Source organism: Tinamus guttatus, unplaced genomic scaffold, assembly GCF_059628265.1.
Source record: "Tinamus guttatus ecotype Peru unplaced genomic scaffold, ASM5962826v1 Tinamus_guttatus_pri_ptg001340l, whole genome shotgun sequence".
Lineage (NCBI taxonomy): Eukaryota > Metazoa > Chordata > Aves > Tinamiformes > Tinamidae > Tinamus > Tinamus guttatus.
The window spans coordinates 27,461-48,746 of record NW_028289874.1 but is presented as its reverse complement, the minus strand read 5'-3'; the positions used below and the strand labels follow the sequence as shown (position 1 = coordinate 48,746).

At 40.4% G+C, this 21,286-nt stretch overlaps 1 protein-coding gene across 1 annotated transcript in view; it reads left to right on the top strand.

The window, feature by feature from the left end:
- Positions 1-21,286, top strand: part of LOC148590450 (translation initiation factor eIF2B subunit gamma-like) — a 95,081-nt gene that overhangs the window by 56,804 nt on the left and 16,991 nt on the right. Inside the window, exons 7-10 of the mRNA XM_088539035.1 lie at positions 9,101-9,234; positions 9,863-10,056; positions 13,860-13,937; positions 14,667-14,815. Coding sequence (XP_088395161.1) covers positions 9,101-9,234; positions 9,863-10,056; positions 13,860-13,937; positions 14,667-14,815 — 555 coding nt within the window. The remainder of the gene's footprint in view (positions 1-9,100; positions 9,235-9,862; positions 10,057-13,859; positions 13,938-14,666; positions 14,816-21,286) is intronic.

The following is a 21,286-nucleotide window of genomic DNA, read 5'->3' as shown; positions in this document are numbered from 1 at the left end:
TGCAGGTTTATATTAAGGTGCTGCCCAGACTAAACCAGTGCTTTTTTTTTTTTTTTTTCTTTTTCCCTTCTAAATGCCTTTTTATCATTCAGGCTGTCACCTGTGTTTCCTGGCAAAGGCTGCTGGCTGGGGGAGGTCTGGCAAGGCTGAACACCCAGCTTGGTGGTCTTTGTATGGCTGCCTGAAAGATGGCTTAAAACAGAACCTGCTCTGTGAATACCTGCGAGTTAACATGTGTCAGCCGTGTGGCTGGAAGGTTTCTCCCTTGCTGTAAAGGCGGATTTTATAATGAATACTTTCCTTGTGATTGAAATGGGTAAATAAACAAACAGCTCCTGCAGGAAGTATACTGTGCAAAGATGGAGCAAATAGATTGTAGCTCTCCAAACAAGGAAAAGTTATTAAAAAAAAAAAAAAAAAAGAGCCAGCTACTCCTTAGTGCATTTAATCTATTAGAATGTGAAATGGTAGTTTATCTTTCCTATTTCCTTTTCCTCATCAAACATATCCAGCTGTTCGAGCTTTCTCTGCTCCCAATTAGAAATTCCAAGACTTGAATTTCTTTGGACATCCAATGACTTTGGATGTACTAAAATGATCTGACTTAACTTTGTAGTAATTGCAATTCTTTTTTTCAGAGACCACAATATGCCACATTGGCTATGAGCCTGAGATGCTTAAGCATGCTTGGTCACAGGTGACACAAAAGTCATGCAAACTGATCCTATTGCAAATTTTTGGGAAGGTAATCTTAAAATTTGTTCACTTGTCCTTTGGCAGTGTCTTGAAGTATCTGGTAGTGATCTTTTGGGTTCCCTTTGAAAAGTGAATATATGAAGGATGTAAAAATGGCCACTAAGATGTCAAGACAAGGTTTGGGAGGGATATCTGACAGTCCAACTCCCTGTTCAAGCAAGGCTCCATGTCAGGTTGTGCAGATTGTTTGCAAGGTGAGTTTTAAAAACCCCCAAGCATTGAGACAGTCTCCAAGGATGGAGACTGGGCCTTGTCCTAGGATTTCAACCCTCACTGTATGAAGTTGTTTTCTTTATATCCCGACTGGAATTTCTCTTGTTGCAGCTTGTGTCCACTCTCTTGCAGGGCATCTCTGAGAAGAGTCTGGCTGTCTTCTATATTGTTTCCTTTCAGGTAGTGAAAAACTGTAATCAGATCCCCCTGCACCCTTCCTTTGTGCAGGCTGAACAAACCCAGCTCCCTCAGCTTATCCTCACGCTTCATGTGCTCCTGGCCCTCTTGGTGACCTTAGCTAGACTGGCTCTGAGTTGACAGTAAACATTAAAAAATGTTAACAACCTTTTCACTGTTTCATGCAGCTCTAGTTTTCTGGGGTAGCCTCCAGTCAAACCGAATATTTCTCTTACAGTAGAATGTGAAATCCAAGTGCTGTGAAAGCCACAGTAGAGGGAACAAAAGATATGTCCTCACGGAGGGGTGAGGAAGGATTAATGACTAATATGAAGATGCAAGTACAGGTAGAGTGATTGATGGGGAGAAGGACTGAAGGAATTGAGCATCAGAGCTTCTGCTTTATCTCCCGTACTCTTGATAGAAAGAGCATGTGTTTAGTAAAGTGGTCAAACTGAGAATGGTCCTATTTGGTTGCAGAACAGCATCTGTATAAAGAAAAAGAGGTAAGAAATAAAGCAACATTTCATAGAGCCTCAGTGGAGCAGGCTGAAAGAGCTTGTTCTGTCTAACCTAACCAAACAATGAATGAGGAAATCCCTGTAAATGCACCATGGGGAAAAGCAAGAGAGGAAATAGAATTATTTAAGCTTGAGAGCCTTATTGATACAGGAACAAATGGTGCCAATTGTCTACAGATATATTTCACAATTTATAATATTCCTTTAAGCAAAAGCTTAATAACAGTCTATCACAAGGTGTAGCTGATATTTCCTGTCATCACGGTAGTTCCCAGAAGATCCCTTCCCTGTATATATATTCCTGGTAAACATTGTGGGAGGTGTCTCAGGTGGTCTCTACTATTTTGTGAGAAATCTTCCAGGACTCTAGGAAGGTTTCTTCGTTCTTGGAGCTTACTGAATAGTTGAAGCTTTGTTTGAAGAACATGAACCAGATCTGTATCATGAAAGCATATATGTATGAATAACTACTTAATGCTACAGACAAGTCTAAGTTTTTGACATTTATGCGTTGTATGCAGACAAGTTCTGAAGTGTTATAATGTAAATATATATCTAAATGTATATTCATGCACCTTAAGTTTACACAGCATATCAGCTTTACAGACGCCCATCAACCTGACAGGTGCACACTGTAGATATGTTTGTTTAGGCATGTTATCAGAATGCCTCTGTTCAGTGCAGGCTTCAGAAAAGGAGCCTAATTTCAAAGGCACTTGGAAAAGAGCTGAGAGCTCCGATACAGATGGCTGCAAAGACAGAGGTGGGGAAAGAATAGGGCAAGATGAGTTCTGGCAAGGAATCGCGCGTGGTGCAGGTGCGCCTGTCCTAGAAGAATGGGATGCTGTCTGGGAATGAATGAGAGCCATTCCTCAGCAGCTCGCACCGCCTGCCAAACACCCTGGGTGGCCTCCCCGGCCGCAGAGACTTCGGTCAGAGAGAAGTTCTAAAAATGTCTAAACCTGCTGCGTTCCCAGGCAAAAGATATATTAGTCTGGAGCCGCGTGGCCTTCCAGGCTGTCTTGTGAGTGGGCCGAGCTAGGGTTACTTAGATGACCCGAGGTGGGTGCCTGCACCCTTTCAAAGGGTTTCAGCGTGCAGTTGGGGAGCGTTAATTTCTGTGGTCAATTTTGAGAATGCTGTCTGGTTTCCCAAGGGTTCACTGGCAGAATTAGAAGTTAGATCTTGGCTCCTTTAAGCACATCCAGACTGGATGGAACTTGGAAAAGCTTTTTTATGTGGTTTGCTTCCACACCATCTCTTCCATACTTTGATCTGGATCTTCTCTGACTTACAGTGCCTGTGACTGTCACTTGTATGTCTTCCTCTGATTTCCTTCCACCATCCAGGATGCAGCAACTTCCAAGGAGATTCTGCAGCCTTAGGAAGTCATTCATAAACTTGGATCTGCAAAGCAGAGCTGTGCAGTTAGGCCAGCTTGCTCTGCAATGGCTTCTGAAATGCTGTCACACAGAGGGCTATGAACGTGGGAATGAGTTGCTGTTGGATATGGAGGTCTTGCTTAGAAAGTAGTATGGAAAGACAGAAATGTAGTCGTGTGGAATTACCTCTTAGTAGAACATTTCTCAAAGTTTCCTTGTGTTGTCTGTAGGCTTTTAGCTCCAAAAATAATAAAAGGCACTGACAAATATGTTTGTTAATGTGGAATTGGGGGGCATGGGAAACAGATTTATGCTTTCTATGATAGGAATTTTGAGAGCAGAATAGGACAAATAGAACAGAGGTAGAAATGGAGAATGAAGGTAGAGGTAGAATGGAGGAGGAGGTGGAATGGAGGTCTGTTTGAAGCCATGGTTAGTTTGGGGAATTGCTGAGTTAGGAGTAACTGTTAGTTTATTGGTTTGCCTGGTTACTTTGGAGTTGTTCTTTTAGTAAAAATAGTGTTTGGTACACAAAACAAGAAAAAAAAAAAAAAAGATTGTTGAAAGATAAAATTTGTCTCTGCAGAATTTGCCTTCTGGAAAGATATGACCCACCCTACAAATTTATTTTTTTGATATCTTCTCCTTTTCTGTGTAGTCCTTGTCTGCTTTCTCCACATTCTTAGCATGTTTCAGAAATTCCAGCGTTTTTAGTAGCGAATCAGTGAGAAAAGGGGGAAAAGGCCTGTAATTGCTTTTTCCATTGTGCTTGTTAAAACCACATTGTGGGAAATGGACCCAAACACTGTCTTTTAAGTGGTGTTGAGTCTGAGGCAGGTGGTATTAAGTCAGGACTGCATTAACTCTTTTCAAATCTCTTTCCTGTTTCCTTGAGGAAACATGCCTGGTGTATATATGTGGCAAGGGCTGTTTGCCTGCCTCTTGCATTGACATTTTAATTTGGTCCATGATATAAATATCATTTCCCTAATCCCCGTTGCCCTGACCCTGTTTTGTCTTTTCTTCAAAGTGAGTTGACTTTTTTTTCTTTAAGGAGGGGGGAGGAGATGGGAATGGTGGCTGGCTGCTCTAGTTTGGAGCATTAAATGCTCGGGAAAAAAATCTCAGAGTAACTGTTGTTTCTTTCTTTGTATTCACATGGAAATTTTTAATCTCCATCAAAGGATCAGGAGAAAATAACGTTGAGATTCAATAAGAGAGCTCCCAGCTTACATGGAATTTTTAAATGTTATTTGGCTTTATCCTTTAAGCGATGAGAACCATGAACTATGTACCTACAGGGTTCAGAATTAACTTTTCTCTTTCTTCCAACACACCCTTTTTTTTTTTCTCCTTCCCTTTTTCTTACATCTTTATTGTTCTGCATAAACATGCAGCTTCTTTTTGGCTAAAACTACAAGTGCCTTAGGATTTGTTTAGTTTTATTGATGTATACATTTCTAACATTAATTATGAGCACCAGTCTGAAATACCGCATCATGTTCTCCTTTTGATGTGATCCGAAGAATCCCTATTGAAGGCCATGGAGCTAAGATCACAGCCCAACTACTGTGTGCTTACATAGTCATGCAAGAGCTACCATTAGACCTCCAAAAAAGAAAAAAAAAAAAGGACAAAACTAGAGAAAAAAAAGGCAAATAATCTGCCAGTTTGTAGTTGGGGACCACGAGAACTGTCTGCACCTGTGGAAATAGCTGTTTGTAACTCACCCGTGGAGAACAGTGACAGATTTCACAGGTGGGTGCTGACAACAAGGGCAGATTTCACGCTTCATCACAGATTAATAAAAAAGGAAAGATATTAAAATGCTAATACTCATTAATACTATTTTATGGTGTTTAACATTAAACATGGAAAATTAAAATGAATGACAGCCGGTAAATGGAAGTGACAGTGTGGTGCTCAGCGCCTGAGGCTGCTGAGAAGTAGCTGCAGGAAAAAAAAGCTGAGGACGCCACCAGTCCTACTGCGGGTCAGGCCAAACACCTCCTTCCACCTAGATTTTTGCAAGATTACCTCAACTTAAATTTATATAACTCTTCTATTTCAAAATATTTGATGAGATTTTTTTTCTGCCAGGATTGGTCAGAAGTGTTTTCTGTGTCATCTGACTATCTCCAGCAATACATTCATCTAAGAGAAGAAATCTCTCAGCCTCTTGGAATATGATCATGCAATGATTTATTTATTTATTTATTTATTTGAGGTGATCATCTTTGTTTTTTTTCTCCCAAATTCTCATTCTGCTTCAGCTGGTTCTATTGCTCTTCTTTTCTTACTAGATTTAGTAACTTTGCCTTCATCACAGAGGCAGCTGCATTTCAGCAACAAGTAAAAGTTGGCCCTCTGTGGGCCATAATTTATGTGTGTGCGTAATGTAATAGAACAGAATATCACATGGATACAAATTTCAAATGTCCAAATACACCTAATTCTGCCATATTACAGGCCATTCTAATTTTATTTATGGTCCGAACTCACTGAAAAATTTGACATAGCTTTGCTGAAATTTGGTATTTAAAGATTCAGGTTTTTCACACATGAAAATTTTTACTTTAGCACAATTATTAACTCTACCCATTTTGTAATGCAAAAATCAGAGGATTACTGAGAAGACACTGTAGTACATCAGGACCAGGAATAAAATAATTCTAAAATCATGTCACTTATTTTTCTCTGATGGTGACAGCACTGGATAAAGTTGCAGTTGTTTGAATACATTTGCATTCCTTAAAATTTTAGGATTTAAATAAAGCTAACTGCGAGCACTCTAGGTTTATAATGCCTAAATCTGAGAAGAATTACAATTGCATTGCCTCTTGGAAAGTATTTCATTTTTATCCTTAAAGTTTTATCAAATTTGACCACTTTCAAAGCTATTGCTACCTCCCATTGTTCTCAAGGGGTTGAAGCCACATGGGTGTTCCAGGATTTTGTCTCCCTTCCTCTGCAAGCAGTAGTTGAAGAGCACTCTCAAATCTTTGACAGTTTAGTTGAAAACTTACTGCTTTCTGTTGAAGTGAAAACAGACATATAACTTTATTTTTTAAAATCTTAGCGAACGAAAGATCATGAAAAAAGGCTTGTCACTTTGGTTGGAATTTATGAAAGCATGTTTATTTTGGCAAACATTTCTCAAAAGCAGGTTCATTTTTATCCTCTCTACCCTCTAGATTTTCCTGTGAGGTGTCAGACCATGGCTACTCAGATTTGGCTTAGAGCTGGATTTCTGCCAAAAGTTTGTATGACCTCCTCTCCTACCCGCTCCCATTTCTTTTTCCCAGATATAGTACATTTTTCCTTATGTTGATCTTAGTGAGTATTTCATTCTCACTTCTTGGTGCTAAAGAAAATAACAAACTCAGACACCGGAGTGGTACCAAGTTTTAGAGGCTGAAGAGAATAAAAAAGCCTGCTTTCTTCTGAATATACAGTATTACACTTATTTCTTCTTAATATAGACATGTGAAGTTCAGGATTTTATTAAAATGTTTTTAATAGACTGGACAAATAACCTCTCTTTATTATTTAGAGGGTTTTTTTGCCTTTTTTTTTTTTTTCCTCTGGAATCTAGGTTGCAGTCTAGTTGGTTCTTCCAAACTCTTGCTTTTTTCCCTTGATGAAGGCTCTACAGTTCTAATGCTCCTTTGTCCCTAATTTATTTTGTAGCCCAAGCCAGATGTTTCTTGACAGTCTCCTGACACTGTTGTTGACACTCGCTCAAATAATATTCTCACGCTGTCAGTCTGCATATCCACCTTTGCAAGGTCTGACACAAAAAATCCCGGATTTTTATCACCGAGTGCCTCACTGCAAACTCTGTAATGTTTTCCAAATTCCTTTAACAGTCACATAAATCCTGCTTAAAAAGCAAGCAAGAGTAAACCTTACCACTTTTTTTTTTCTTTTCCAGTAAGAAGGGTGAGTTTCTGAGCCACATCTTATAGATGACCCAGAGATTTACTCCATGTTTGCCGGAGGAATGTGGCTAGCACTTCAGAGACTTGCAGGGAAGCTTTAAGAATTTGGCCAAGAAAGAGTAAAACATAAAAAAACAGGCAAAGCTTCATCTTTCCCCATTTCCAGTGCTTTCATTTCCTACTGTGTTGTGTTGTCCTCTGCATCAGACTATTTAAGACTGCCAAATACTTGGGTATTTTATAGGTAATATATCTTATAAATGCCATGGCCAGCCTCTGAGGGAAACACAGGATTGTCGGTTTTGGACAGAGTATAAAACCCAGGCAGGAAATCATTGCAGAATGGCACAGCTGCAGGCAAACATTTCAAGCTAGTAAACTGCCCATCTGCACACCCACACGTGTGTCGGGATGCGAGGCCAAGACAGCCGCGGTGCGCGCGGCTGTAAACGGTTAGTGGGGAGAGATTTTGTGATTAAAAAATGAAGTGTTCTGCTTCATTAGTTCCTGGAATACAACTGTCTGAGGATGGTTATGGTATTATTTTCAAGAACAAGGAAAAATTGTAAACTGGAGCTGTTATTTCTCTTTAGAAAAGAAAAAATATGTTAAAGAGCAGCAGTTCAGATCTGGGCTGGTTCAGATGGTCCCACTGCAGGACGGATGATACAGCACAACCTGGCAGTGGAGACTTGAGGAGGAACTTTGGCAGAAAGGGCAAAAACCCTTTCTATGTTCTATGGTCAGGGCAGACTTGGTGATCACATCTGAATCTGAAACAAATTGTCAGTTTTTTTTGGTCCTCAGCTTGGTTTCCTCATGGTTCACCTTAACAGGCACCTCAAAGGGTTGTTTCTTAAAGTTTGAACTGTTTGAAATTCTGATTTTGCTGATCAAAATCCCTTTTGGGAAACTCATTCTAATACTTTCCTCTTTTGTTTAACCTGTAAGTAGATCCTAGTTTTACTGTTTTCTGTTCTAAATAATTCCTCTTTCTTTGTGGGCTGCCATTTGTTGTACCTTTATCAAAGCTCTCAATGCTTAGTTCTCCCAATACTTCATCAGAAAACTAGCACTTCTGAGTTAGCTTTCCACCTGGTTTTCCCTAGTGTTATTCTCATTAATCCATAATTTAGTAAATAAATGCAGATTGATAAAATAATGAAGTAACAACCATAAAACTGTTTTAAGACTACATGTCATGCACTACCACTGAGCAGCCATTGATTTGAAGATTGTTTCTAAGCATTGTACTGAAAAATAAAAGTATCCACTAATGGTCAAAAATAAAGTGCCAGGGCTAGAAACCCAATTTACAGTTGACTTTTTACTTTCTTGTTTGTCTGTTTGAAGGATCATCCTGATGCATAATGTATAAATCAGTGCAAGAAGGAAGATAATCTACTGGTCAGGGTTCTTGTTGCACATTGTGTACAGCTAAAGTTTTAAGAACCTTTCTATTGGCTGTGAGATATTTAGATTGGGTCGTCTAAAGACTCTGGAACTCTTGCTTCTTTAATGTGTTCAGATGTGTTCGTTACTCTTGGTTAAAGGACCAAATGTTTAAAATGTTCTTGATATTTCATGTGAGCAGCAGATGAGGACATTATTGTCTATGGTTTGCTGTCTTCATTTAAGGATCAGATATTTCAGATGTTCTTGAGCATTTCCGTGTTCATCATATAGAAAAGCTACCTTGATTTTTTCCCCTTGTGCGCTCTTGTGTCTCTTTTCCTGTCAACTGATGCCATTTTTAAGCCATATAAATAGATTTTATTTGTATCAATACAGCGTTGGTGGTGTTCTGCATTATCTTTGCACACAAGCGTGAATTTCAAGATAATGTCATATTGACTTACAGGCATTTCTGTTAAACTGGGGAATTAGTTAAGAACTGCTTTTTTCTGAAACCTCTTTTATATTTTAATTCATTAAGACGGGACATGATTGGTGGATGCTGTCTTCTTACCAGTTGTCTAGGAATACCGGCATTTTGATTTATGATGACAAAAACTGTGCAAAATATTTGACAATGTTATGGTATGCAAAGAAAATAAAAGCATATAAGTTTTAACATTCGTGGACTTAATATGTGCATCTCCTTTCCCAGGACGATCACATCTCTCCGAAGTGAACTGATTCCACATCTGGTTAGGAAACAGTTCTCTTCTCCTACATCGTTGCAGCAGGGACAAGACAAAAACAAAGAGGAGGACCAAAAGAAAAAAGACCAAGCATCACTAGGTCAGTGTGTGTATCACAGAATTGGTAAAGGTTTTAAAGCCCTTGTGTTGCAGTTGAGATACTGGATAGAGTACAGAATTAGCCTGAAGATTAGCCTAGGTTCTTTCTTCTCTCTCTTGTACTTCATGATAGCAAATATTCTAGTAGATTTATTTTTTCAAACAGGAGTGTGCATCTTATAATTCTTCTTTCTCTTCTTTTATTTTGGTGTAAATAACATGAAAGTCAACTGGGTGCTCAGTACTTTTCTTCCAAAAACAGTACAGGTAAATGCACTTTTAAAAGTGTCATTTCAGGAGGAAGTTCTAAGACTAAGCCTTAACCACCCCACAGTAGGAACTGAACAGGATCTCAGATATAGATTTTATTTTTAGCATTGCCACTGTTTCCTTGTGTGACCTTGGACAAAACATTGGATCTGTCCCGTTCCCTTGATTCCCACCTGTAGAATAAAAATAAGCACTTACTCACTACACGTGATAAGATCTGTTAATGATTGCTAAGTATCCAGCCACTCAGATGATGTGGGGCAAAGATTTCCCTTCACCAACAATATTTTAATAGTACTCATCTTCAGAAAGTATTTCATTAAATCCTGTCTAACTTCATGCATGTGTGTGTTCTCCAGACATTTATAGTTTCATAAAGGAAGATAATAGCTTGCTGAAACCTGCTCCAGATAACTCTTGTTGGAATGATCGTAGAGGAGATATGAATGAAACTCTCCATGAAGGAAAAGTGCGCTGTTACGTCCATATAATGAAAGAGGGATTGTGCTTCCGAGTGAATACTCTTGGGCTATATATTGAAGCTAACCGACAGGTGAGAAAAATATGGAACTGACATGTGGGAATGCAGCAATAGTTTATGGGGCATTTTATTCTCCGGGGGTGGTTCCCTGGGTAGAGCTGAGGAGTGCGTGGGAATTGAACCGGTGCCATATTACCTATGCAAACTGCCGGGTTGGTTGCTGAATAGGGGCTTGAGACAAGAAAACAGCCCTGTCACAGAGTTACTCCACACCTTTGAGAGAGCCAGGAAAAACCCCAGTCTGGATGTTTGTCTGTTTTGGGGGAGTGACAAGTCCTACAGCTGAAAAGCAAAGAAATCTGGAAAATAAGGCTAGGAGAAGCTTCAAGTGATCATCAAGTCAATGTCCTTCCTGCCCCAAAGGAAAATAAAAGATTGCAGGGGAGGACTAGAGGAATCCTGTACTAGTTAATAAGCTAATGGTTAAAAGTTTTTACTCTTAGTATTGTCTTTTTACTATACTGGCTGATAGAGCTTATGGGTTCTCACTTGAGTGTCCAAGTGATGAACTTTGTGTTGTTTGGAGAGGACAGTTTCCTCTAGTTTTGAAAGACCAAGTGCAGAAGGGAAAGCCTTAGGGTTTCAGAAGCGGGACTGGGAGAGAAGTGCAGTTGTATTGGGAGACCTGGAGGCAGTCGCTTCTGTGCCTCTGCTCACAGATTGAGCAGATTTCTTTTTATTAAAATGAATGAATTTATGCACATTTGAATTGCAGCATGTCGGAATAAGTTCACACGCTGAAATTCTTTCTGCTGGGCGCCTGCAGAGGAGCACAGAAATAAAGTGATTCGTTTTGCATGTAGAGGCATGAGTAAGAAGATAAGGAGGCAGCATTGCTGTCAGAGACGGAAAGATTTTTCCAAGAATATCAGGAACAAGTGTGCCCAAAGGGTTAAGGGAGAATACCACTGCTAGGGGAAGTGTGCGTGTACATTTGGCAGCAGCCACTTCAGTAAAAAGTTATTGAGTTGAGCCAGTCAGACTCCATGTGGTTTTTTGTGTTTCTTTTTTTTTTCTTTTAACCTAAATATTCTACATTTTGGTCAGTTCAGGAAATGTGTTTGCTCCTGGGTGGTACATAGAATTAGTACTTTGAAATCACATTGGGGCCTTCAAACCTTGGAGAGGATTTTCCTTGAATTTTTAACTTTTCCAGAATGGTAAAATTTCTAAGGAAACTACATGGAGGTAAAACATAAAACAGAACTTAATCAGTGCTTGTGAGAAAGAAGCGCCACTGTATTTTGTTTGTCTTACTAATCCTGATAACAGATACACATTTACGTTTATCTGCATTCTTTTACCTGTTTATTTGGTCTCTAATGAACAGTTATGGTGAATGGTTTGCTCTTATCTTGGTCTTTGCAGACCAGATTCTGATTCCGTGGCTGCAAAGCTGAGCCCTGTAGCTTTGCTGTCCAGGAGGACAGGCTCCCCGAGCAGTAGCAGGGCCGTCCAGTAGCTTGGGAAGGAATGGCATCCTAACCCATTGCCCTTCTGGTGAGGAAACACTTTGCTCGTATCGTTTCGCTTCCAGCTGGGTTTCTGGATGCCTGCAGCCTGTGTGTGGGCAGGTGGGTTCAGGAGGGAGTTATCTTCAATAGCAGGAAATAGTTTCTTTGTAAGATGAATTAAATCCAAACATATCTTAAACCTTCCCTTGACCCAGGCACTCCCTCTGACTCCTGCCCCCTATCTAACCTTCCTTTTCAGAGCAAAATGCTTGAGATAGGAGCTTTCTTGGGTCACCCCTCAGGCTGCACTGTCATCAACTGATTCTAATAAGGGGTTTCCTCTGGCCAGTAAAACCCTTTATTTATTATTTATTTCATCACACCACCTTTCTACCGAGGAGGGCTTCTTGCCTTTCCTTGCTTCTTTCCCTTCTCAGGGACCTAAACCAGAGAGCAGGAATCTTTCCAGCCTATGCTGTAGGTATGTCCTGGGATCTGTCTATTAGAGCTGTCTGTCACAGCCGCCCTGCTGTGTGTGAGGTGAGGACAGCCTCCCCTCACCAAGCCAGCATAACTGAGGTGAATTGGCTTATTTTGCGGTACTTTGGTTATAGGGTGTTTTTCTGTAGTGCCTGCATCTTGGGCTGAAGGAACTAACCTCCTCTTTTGCTTTTGTTTCTTTATTTAAAAAATAAAATAAAAAAAAAGAAAAGGAAAAAAAGAAAAACAAACAAAACACAAGTCTAGAGGGAAGGCAATCTGCAAAATGTTGAAGACCGGCAGATGTAGAAATGAATGATGCCTTAAGTGAAATGTTGGAGGTGTGACTGTTCCTCATTCATCTGTGTGAAATATCAACTGTAAAAATCTTATGATATAAAAACCACTATTTAACCATCCTTGCATACTGAAAGGGAAGGGTGCTGGTCGTGTGAATATCCAGACAATTTCCTGGAAGCACCTAATTTGAGACCTTGAGGGCGTTTTTTTGTTTGTTTTTCCTATCTGACTCCAGATTCTTTGAATTTATGGGATCTACTTCTTTATGGTCACTCACAAGCCTTGTGCTCTTGTTATCCCAGCTTTCTAAGAAAGTGGTTTGACACAATCATTCTGCGTGGCAGCACCTCCATAGCAACTTTGAATTTTCTGGCAACTTTGAGCCAAATTGAACGGAGCAGTAAAGATCTCCAAGATAAAACATTCCTCACAATTTTGTAAAAGTAAGCGCCTGGATGGAGGAAAAAGACATAACGCGTGCCCCTTCCCGCTCCCCTGATTCCATCACCGTGCTGAGAGGCAGGCTGCCTTCCCAGATGACCCACTCATGGTCTTTTAGGACTCACGGATTAATTTGCCACCTCGCGTCTGTTCCGTGTTTCTTTGGCCGTCCCCTCCGTCGTGCAGCGATGCGTCAGAGCCTGCCTCAGCGCTGCGAGTCCGTGCGGCGCGGCGCTGTGCGCTGCAGCGAGGCTCCCGCCGCCCCGAAACCCCTGTCTGCGCTGTCGTCACCTCTGCTGCCGTGTGTGACCTTGGCCCTGCCGGGCGCCTGGAGATGCAGAGTGCCTCAGGCTGTTCTTTTGCCCAGAAAAGGAGGAATGATAGAGTGATATCCCTTCGTTCTACTATGCTGGCTCCCCTTTCTTTTCAGGAGCCAGTTTCAGAATTGCTCTCCATGGATTTGTTCTTGGCTACCTCATGGACCTTGTCTCTCTCTATTACCATCTCTGCTTTGTCTGCTTATCTAACACCTGCCTTCTCTCTGTCAAGAGCCTTTTCTTCCGCAGCTTTCTACCATCTGGAATAGCCACTCGATCAGCTTCAGTTTCTTTCTGCTTAAACATCTGAAATACATTTCTGTTGCCTATACCTCAGCTTGCTGCCTTATAGAGTGGGCTGAATGTAGTCACCTTTTAATGCCACCTTTTAATGCCTGTTTACTCTGTTTTATATTCGGTACTGCTTGGCTGTCATGCACGTGTTACTGAAAGGTACAAAACGTGTGGAATTGCGGTGGAAAAGGCAGATGCTGTGTAGTGGTGTATGGAGTCTTGCTCTGCTCTGCTGGATCCAACCTGCTTGCTGGTGCCGATCCAATCCTGCTTCACAGGTGGGAGGCTGAGTCGAGCGGAGACACGCAGTGCACTGCACTGGAAGTACACCTGCCTCCTTTATAAAATGGGAAGATGATAAACTGCACATCTGGATGTAGATTCAAAATGCAGGAACTTGTATTTTCCTGCGAATTGTTTATCGTAGATGCGCAAGTGCTATGAAAACCAAAGCCTGCCTTGTGCAATTTATATAACATGCTGATATATCAATGTCATATTAACAAACAACATGGATTTCTTCTTCTAGGTTCCAAAGCTATTGCTTAATCTTGGTTTAGAAGAACCACTGATTCATGTATCTGCACAAGTCACTGACAGAGGCATGGTAAGTCTTCCTTCTACCTCCCTCTGCTCCTTTAAAGTTGTCTGCTTGCCCTTCGCTTCAAGAAGTGCTTGCTAGAATTCAGTCCCACTGTTGGAAATGAAGCCGAGTTCTGAAGTACAGATGACCGTGTGAATGATAAGGCCCAGAGTCTCCTGTTGGACTCACTGTGTGTTCCTGCCTTGCATTTAAAAATGTTCAGTAAAAGTGCTGCCTTATCCCTGAGTCATACACTGCAGTCATTCGTGATAGCTGATCCGTTAATCCATTTGATTTGTTTCCCAAATGGCACCAAAGTTCAAGGGATCAATATTTTAGCTCTAATTTTTAACTAGAGCATTTTGGTTAAACCCCAGCTTCAAGCCTTCCTTTTACAGGCCTCACCGTGCAAGCCTAGTGAAACCAATGAGCCCCAGTAGAGCTATTCTTACAACACTTGCCTCTGTGCCTAAGGGCTACAAAGCTGGGACAGCTAATGGACTTTTGCTGGCCTAATGGACCTTGGGAAAACTAGCCAGCCATCTGTGCAGGGGATGGGGCCCATATTAATTTTTTTTCCCTACCAATGATAGAGGGATTCCTTGTTAATGAGTATTGGACACATGTGCAGCCACACGGAGCATATGGAAGGAGAACACTTATCAAAGAGCTCCAGAAGCTAGCAGTGAATTTGGGCTGATTTAACTTGCAGTTGTGGTTCTGTGCCCCTGTTTTCATTCTGTTCTCCTCTAGGTTGGATCAGACAGCATCATTGGGTCATCCACGCAAGTGGGGGAGAAGACATCCATTAAACACTCCATCATTGGCAACATGTGCACCATAAAAGACAAGGTTAAGATAACAAACTGCATCATCATGAATTCTGTCACAATTGAGGAAGGGTATGTCACCTCTTTGTGTCTCAGCCCCCTAAATTTGTTGTTTTCCAGTTGAATGGAGTCAGGAATAGTAAGAGATTCTCAGGTAGGTCAGTTGATCCTAGATGTGTTTCTATGGACTGACTCAGAAATAACTCTCTATAAACAGATCTCAAAGGCTCAAGTGAAATAATTTAATTAGAAGACTGTAGGCTTGGAACATATATTCTTCTTTTAAGAAGGGATCATGTCATCTTCAGAATGCCTAAGTAGTTTAAGTGGATGAACTTCTGCGTCATCCTCCCAAGCTTTATTTTAGTGACTAGATCTGTGAGCATACTTAAATAATTTGGGATAAGAAATATACTTTAAAATGGTACACTTACCAACTAAAAATGCTTTTAGTGTGTTTGAACATTACAGCCCCGCCTAAAATGTAATTTTATTAGGTCCTTTTTTGTCATCTTGTAGCTTTACTTTACTATTGCAAGTGCTGAGTAATAGAGTAAGTGAATAAACTTTTAAAAGAGAAAATCTGCCAGCTAGTAGAGATTTCCCATGCATTAAAGACACTATATAAATAGGTAGCCCTGATCATTCATTTTCTAAATGTGGGAAAGGTGGCCTATCCATAATTGTTGATGTCTGCATGCCCCTATCTTTCCATGCAAACTGGCTTCCTGTGGATGTCAGTGGAAAGGAAACTGCTGATTGAGTCTGTGCAGGCCTATATAAATTCACTGCTCCTTCATGGCTTGAGGTTTGCCTAGAGCCTCAGGAAAAAGGCCAAACTCTTAAAAAATGCCAAGTTGGTTTTCAAAGTTACATATCTGGAAAAAAAAAAAAAAAAAAAAAAAAAACCAAAGGATGTGGGGCATATGGAGGGATACTACTGTTACATAACTAAATTACAGGTAAGTAGGGTACCTTACTGCCAAGTGTTTGTCTTTAATATAAATCCACAGTAATTTCAAGCACATCATAAATCAGAATTCCTTTGAGTATGGAAAATAGCTAGTTTTCAGTTCAATTGCAAATGGATCCAGTATGGCTATTTCACAAGCAGTGCTGTCCTAAGAAGTACCAGCACCTCTCTGGTTTGAACATGAGACCCTCTGTCATTTTGATTAATGAATTGATGCCACAGTCATAATGGTATGGTAGCTTTACCATTAAATCACAAAGGAGGCTAAGTGTGTAAACAGCGGTATTTTTATGAAGAGTTCCAAATGAGTAGTGTTTATCTCCACTGGTATGCAGTAATATTCTCCACTAAATCCTAAACAGAGCTCAAGGTTGTTGTCTTAAGCACTCCACAAAGTTCTGTGAGTATTATATGGTATGATACTATTTTTATGAGAGAAAAATCAACATTTTGGGCAATATATTTTTTTTAATTTCTGAAAATGGATTTCATCCCTGGTGCCTCTCAGAATAAAAGCACTGTAAAACCCTTGAATGAAAAATCTGGTGGTCCTAGGGGGTTCACACCCTCAGCTGCTGCATAGACATCACACATTGATGTACTAGAATCTAATTTGCCGTGTTTCCTTTCAGCCAGAATTCAGATTGTACACTTCAGAGCTTTATTTCAAAGCATACTGTAATTCATATTGCAGAGATCTGCACAGATACTGTGCTAATAAAGTATTTCTTATTGCATCATGGAATCTTTAAGATTAGAGGGGTGAGAAGTCACAGATACACAGGTAGTGAGATTTGGAAATAGTTTTAGCTACTACATTTTCTTGAAAGAAGGCTTTTAACGTAGTGAAAAGTTTCTTTGTGTTTTGGCCTTTGCTTCTTTTATGGCAGTTATTAAAGCTGATTTTTTTAAATAAAATACTGATGATTCTGAAACATTTTGATAGATCATTTGCAACAGGTGGATAAATTTGATGAGATTTTGTTTAATCTGTCCACAATGGACAGCTCCCCTTTCCAGACGTCTCCTCTCCCAGGCATCTCTAAATAACTCAGGCATTATCTAATCAATGACTTCATAAAACGTCCTGCACAGTAGTTGGGAAGTCAGTAAATATTGGCTGATATAAGTCAAAATGGGCGTAAGAGAAATCTATTAAGAGATATAATTCATTTTCTGTTGCATAGCAAATGTCCCAAAGTTCAGTTGTTTTTAGCATCATCTAAGGTATTCTATTTTAGAAAAATCTGGAAATGCACCAAGAAATGGATAAAAACTGCATCATTTAAAGAATATATGTTATAATGCAGATGTGAGCTGCCTGACGAAACTATTGGTCTACTGGTGTGCTATGCCCTAGTCACATGCGAGTGGTAACTGAAGGCCAGTCCCAGCAGAGTTCATTGCAGTGATACCACCTTGAAGTTGTAGGCTGAGAAGGCTGCAGTAGAGTACATGTTATGGAAAAGACAAGGCCATTTAGACAACCCAAGGAAGGCATAAAGACCATTTTTGAATGCTGGGAGATGGGAACAAACCAATACAAAAATTGCTGAGCATTCTGAGTTTATTTAGCAAGATGTGTGATTATAAGTAGCACTGCCTTGGTAATTCCTTTTACTGCTTACATCATGTCTAGCTTCTCTAGACTGAATAACACTTTTTTTTTTTTTGGACTGGAAAAGTAGTCAGCAGCTTCAAATCACTATATTAATACAGTAGAAAAAGATAAAAAAGTTTTACACTTGGACTTTTTTTCTTGTGATGTTGTGAATCCAGGAACCTGTTGGACCTGCTATATATAGTTTCTGGGGCTTTGGGATTCACAGATTGCATCTCCAAATCAGAAAGAGGTTTTGAATAGCCTCATAATGTTTGGTATCAACTTTTGAAAAGCATAAGCAGGTTCTTTCTGGGCAGCGGGGATACCATGAGGTGCCTAGCACAAAACTCGGTTTCTGTTGTTAGACTGTGGTTAGTTCATTATTGGAGCAACTGAGGCTTTGACCTAGGCGATATCCTTTGAAACAGTCCCTTCCAAGCTAAATAGATCTGGGAAGCAGGCTTCATTTGAACAGTGTCCTTGCCTTCTGTATGGAAATTATGATCCAATCTCAGCAATGATTGATGTGTTGAATAGTCTGGAGGACCAGTAGCAGGGCTTTTTGTTTTCCCAGCCCTGGTATGCAATGTTTCTATAACATTATATATGTCTTCAGTGAAGTGATTTGAGTAGATATGGATCTCCCTTAGAGCAGATTACAAGGGATTAAAGAAGTTAGTAACACAGCCAAAATAGTTGGTAGTTGTCCTTTCTTAATGTGTTTCCCACTGTGCAGCTAATTCTTCCATCAATGAGACAATAAAATAGTGAAGATTACATATGTGCTGAATGATGGACATACTTGACCAAGCTGGGAGGGGTGTAATTTATAGAACAGTGCAAGTGCTGAGAGATGCTGCCTGCCCAGGTGACAGGCTGCAGCAGGGAAAAGGTTCTTATTTCCCTGGATGGCTCCCCAGAGCTCAGTGACAAATGACTGCACTGAGTTACACAGTTGGAGAAAATCTATTAATCGAGCTGAAAATGTAAGTCCCTTGAAAACTTTGTGTTTCTGAATATGCCCTCAGCAGCTGTGTGCGTCTTCAGTGTGTTCAGCATCTTGGGGCTGAGCCTTCTGTTTGCTCCGTTTGCACTAGAGGAGGGACTGCACTACTGCATTCCTGCATTCATGTATCTTTGGTGTAGAAGTCCTCTCATTATAGTTCACTTGCAAAGGAACAATCTGTAATGTTGCCAGGCTAACTGAGGGTGGTTATGGAGGACTGTTTGCAAGCGATGTTACATTAAATCCACTTTGATCTCTTGATATAGCAGAAATAAAAGTTGTTGGACTTTGCACACAATCTTGCAGTTGTTAGGTTATGGTTACATTATGGTTATTATGCTGGTATCAGTTGTGCGGCTATATATGGACGTGATGTGTCACAGGAAGGTGCTAGGAAAGTCCTCAAGCTGTATGATACGATGTGAATAGTGGTGGGAGAGGCAGCAGATCCTTCCCAAGAGGAGCTCGCAGCTCCTCTCCTGCCAGGGAGTCTGACGCAATGGGCAGTCGCGGTTCAGGAACTGCAGGGCTGGGGTTGCAGATGTGGCTCGCGGCATTGTGTGTGTGTGCAGGGGCATGAACTACTGAACAATAACCTTGTCTCCTTATTGTGTTTGTAAAGATACAAGCATGTAGCTGGAACTACATAAACATATCCTACCCACAGAAAACTGGTGAAACTCCCCGTACGACACTGTGCCAGGAGATTACCTTTTGGAAGGGGAAGGGAGTAAAAGGAAAAGCAGGTATGCTTTGGATCACGCTGCATATGATGGCAGCAAACAGCAAAGCATTGCGGCATCAGGAAACTGAGTGCAAGGGAGATGTTGCTGAGAGCTGTGGGTTATGAAAACTGCAGGGAGGTGGTTTGAATATTGAGGAAATTTACACTAAACCCATTGGGAAATGTCGAAAACCTTTGCTAGTTCAAACACCTTGTCAGAAAGAGTGGACCGGATTCAAAAAAATATTTGAAGGACAAGATTAGCTCAGTTCCTAAAAGAGAAACTGGTACTGTTAATGTTGGCCACAGCTAGCATATTCCTTGCTCAGTCACATCAAGATGATAAAGTGTGTGTTGGATTTTGGTAGCAGTTCCCACTACCTGTGTTGAAATAGATAGCGCAGTTGCTGTAGTGCTACCCATCAAATGGACTGAAGAGAGACCACGTGTGACCAGTTAAATGCTACGTCGGTTTACCACATGTCTCCAATTTATTGCTACTTTCTATGAGAAAATGTATAAAGGAAAAAAACAACAAGCAAGCTGAGTTGGATTGACTACTAACTGCAGATTGATTGTGAAGTTTATTGGTTGTTTCCTCAATAGTGCCAAATCAGCACCTGATGTAGAAACAGTGAGTGGTTTGAAGAAAGTTCTAATTAAAACCAGAATGGAATTGAGCATTTATAGGGGTTCAGCACATAAGTGGTCTTTCTCCCCTTGGTTATAACAGTACAAAGGAATGATCCTATTGCCAAGGCAACATTTGTTGAAATTGTAAAATATATTTTATAGCACATTCCCTCATGAGAAGGAATGAGAAGATGAAGTTGTTTCCAGCTCCATGGCTTGCAAAGATGGAAATAAAGTTCTGTTTATGTGGGGATTCCCAAACATTTTTTTTTGAACCATTTTTTGGAGAGGGCTATTGTCCTCTGGACAGTTTTTCTCACAATAATAATCACACCCCAACCCTGGGTAGCCCCAGAAAAAAAAGCAAATTTAGAGTAGATATTGCAGAGAGCAAAGGAAAAAAATATCAACATGATTCAGGAAAAAAAAAAAAAACACACACACACACTGGCTCAGTTTAAATATACAGATAAAGTGTGTATGTGGGTAAATATATCAAGTGTGTGGATAAGCATGAGGTATGGATAAAGTTAGGTATGGTGCTTATCTGTAGGAAGGGCTGTTGTTTCTTCTGGTTGTGTAGTAAATATGGACTGTCCATTCTGTCACACCTCTTGGTTTAATGCTGCAAACTCCCTCGGTCAGTAACTGTATTTTCATTTTACTGCTTATTTCAATGCACATGCTATGTAAGCTATGTAAGATGCTGAATAGAGACAATCTCTGGCCCACAGAGCTTGCTTTCAGAAAGATAAATTGGAGAGAGGACAAACTGGGAAAACAGTAGGCAGAAGGCAGTTGAGCTACTTATAAGGCTAGTTTTCAGTTAGTTTCAGCTGACTGTGCTATATCTAATGTATTTAGGATATTTCTTATACAGAACCTGTTATAGCACAAATGTCTGAACTATTACTACCAACAACTACTCAAAAGCATTTTCTTCTGGCTAGTTTCTTTGTATATCAATCTGTGTTAAATAAACCACCTGCCTTTTAATCTCGGATACAGATGTTTCCCTGATAGTGCAGGGAGCTCTTCCCAATTTTCCATCCATCTTGTACATCAGATGTTGAACTTCAAGCTTGCCTCAGCTCAGAAAAGCGGCATTTTAAAACAGCCCCTTTCACTCTGCTGATTTGTTTCTTTATGTGGCCAGAGTTGTGTCCGATTTCAGAGCTATAAATAAGCTTCTCTCTCCTGCTAGCCACGTGGATCTAGCAGAAAGGGGGTATGGAGTTTTTCTGAGGCACCTGACAGCTATTGATTTCTGATGGGAGTCTGTGTGTAAATGCCTTTGGTGTTCTTGAAAAGCTTCCCCAAACTGGGTATGGAAAAAGAAGAAATGTTCCTGTAATTTCCTTAGGGAACCATGGGACTAAACAAGTTCAGCTCAGCTCTTAAGAATCCAGGCTCAATTTGTAAGGGTGACATATAGAAAGTCTTCTTTTACCTGTAAACCTACCCTCTCTAATGCAGGAGTTGATTTAATGAATAATAACTGGAGGGATACAGTTCCCAACCCAGAATTGCCCTTGAAAACCCTCAGAGAAAGTGTCTTTCTAGAGTATAGGTTAACTATCTCCCTCTCAGCCTGACTGTGCCAA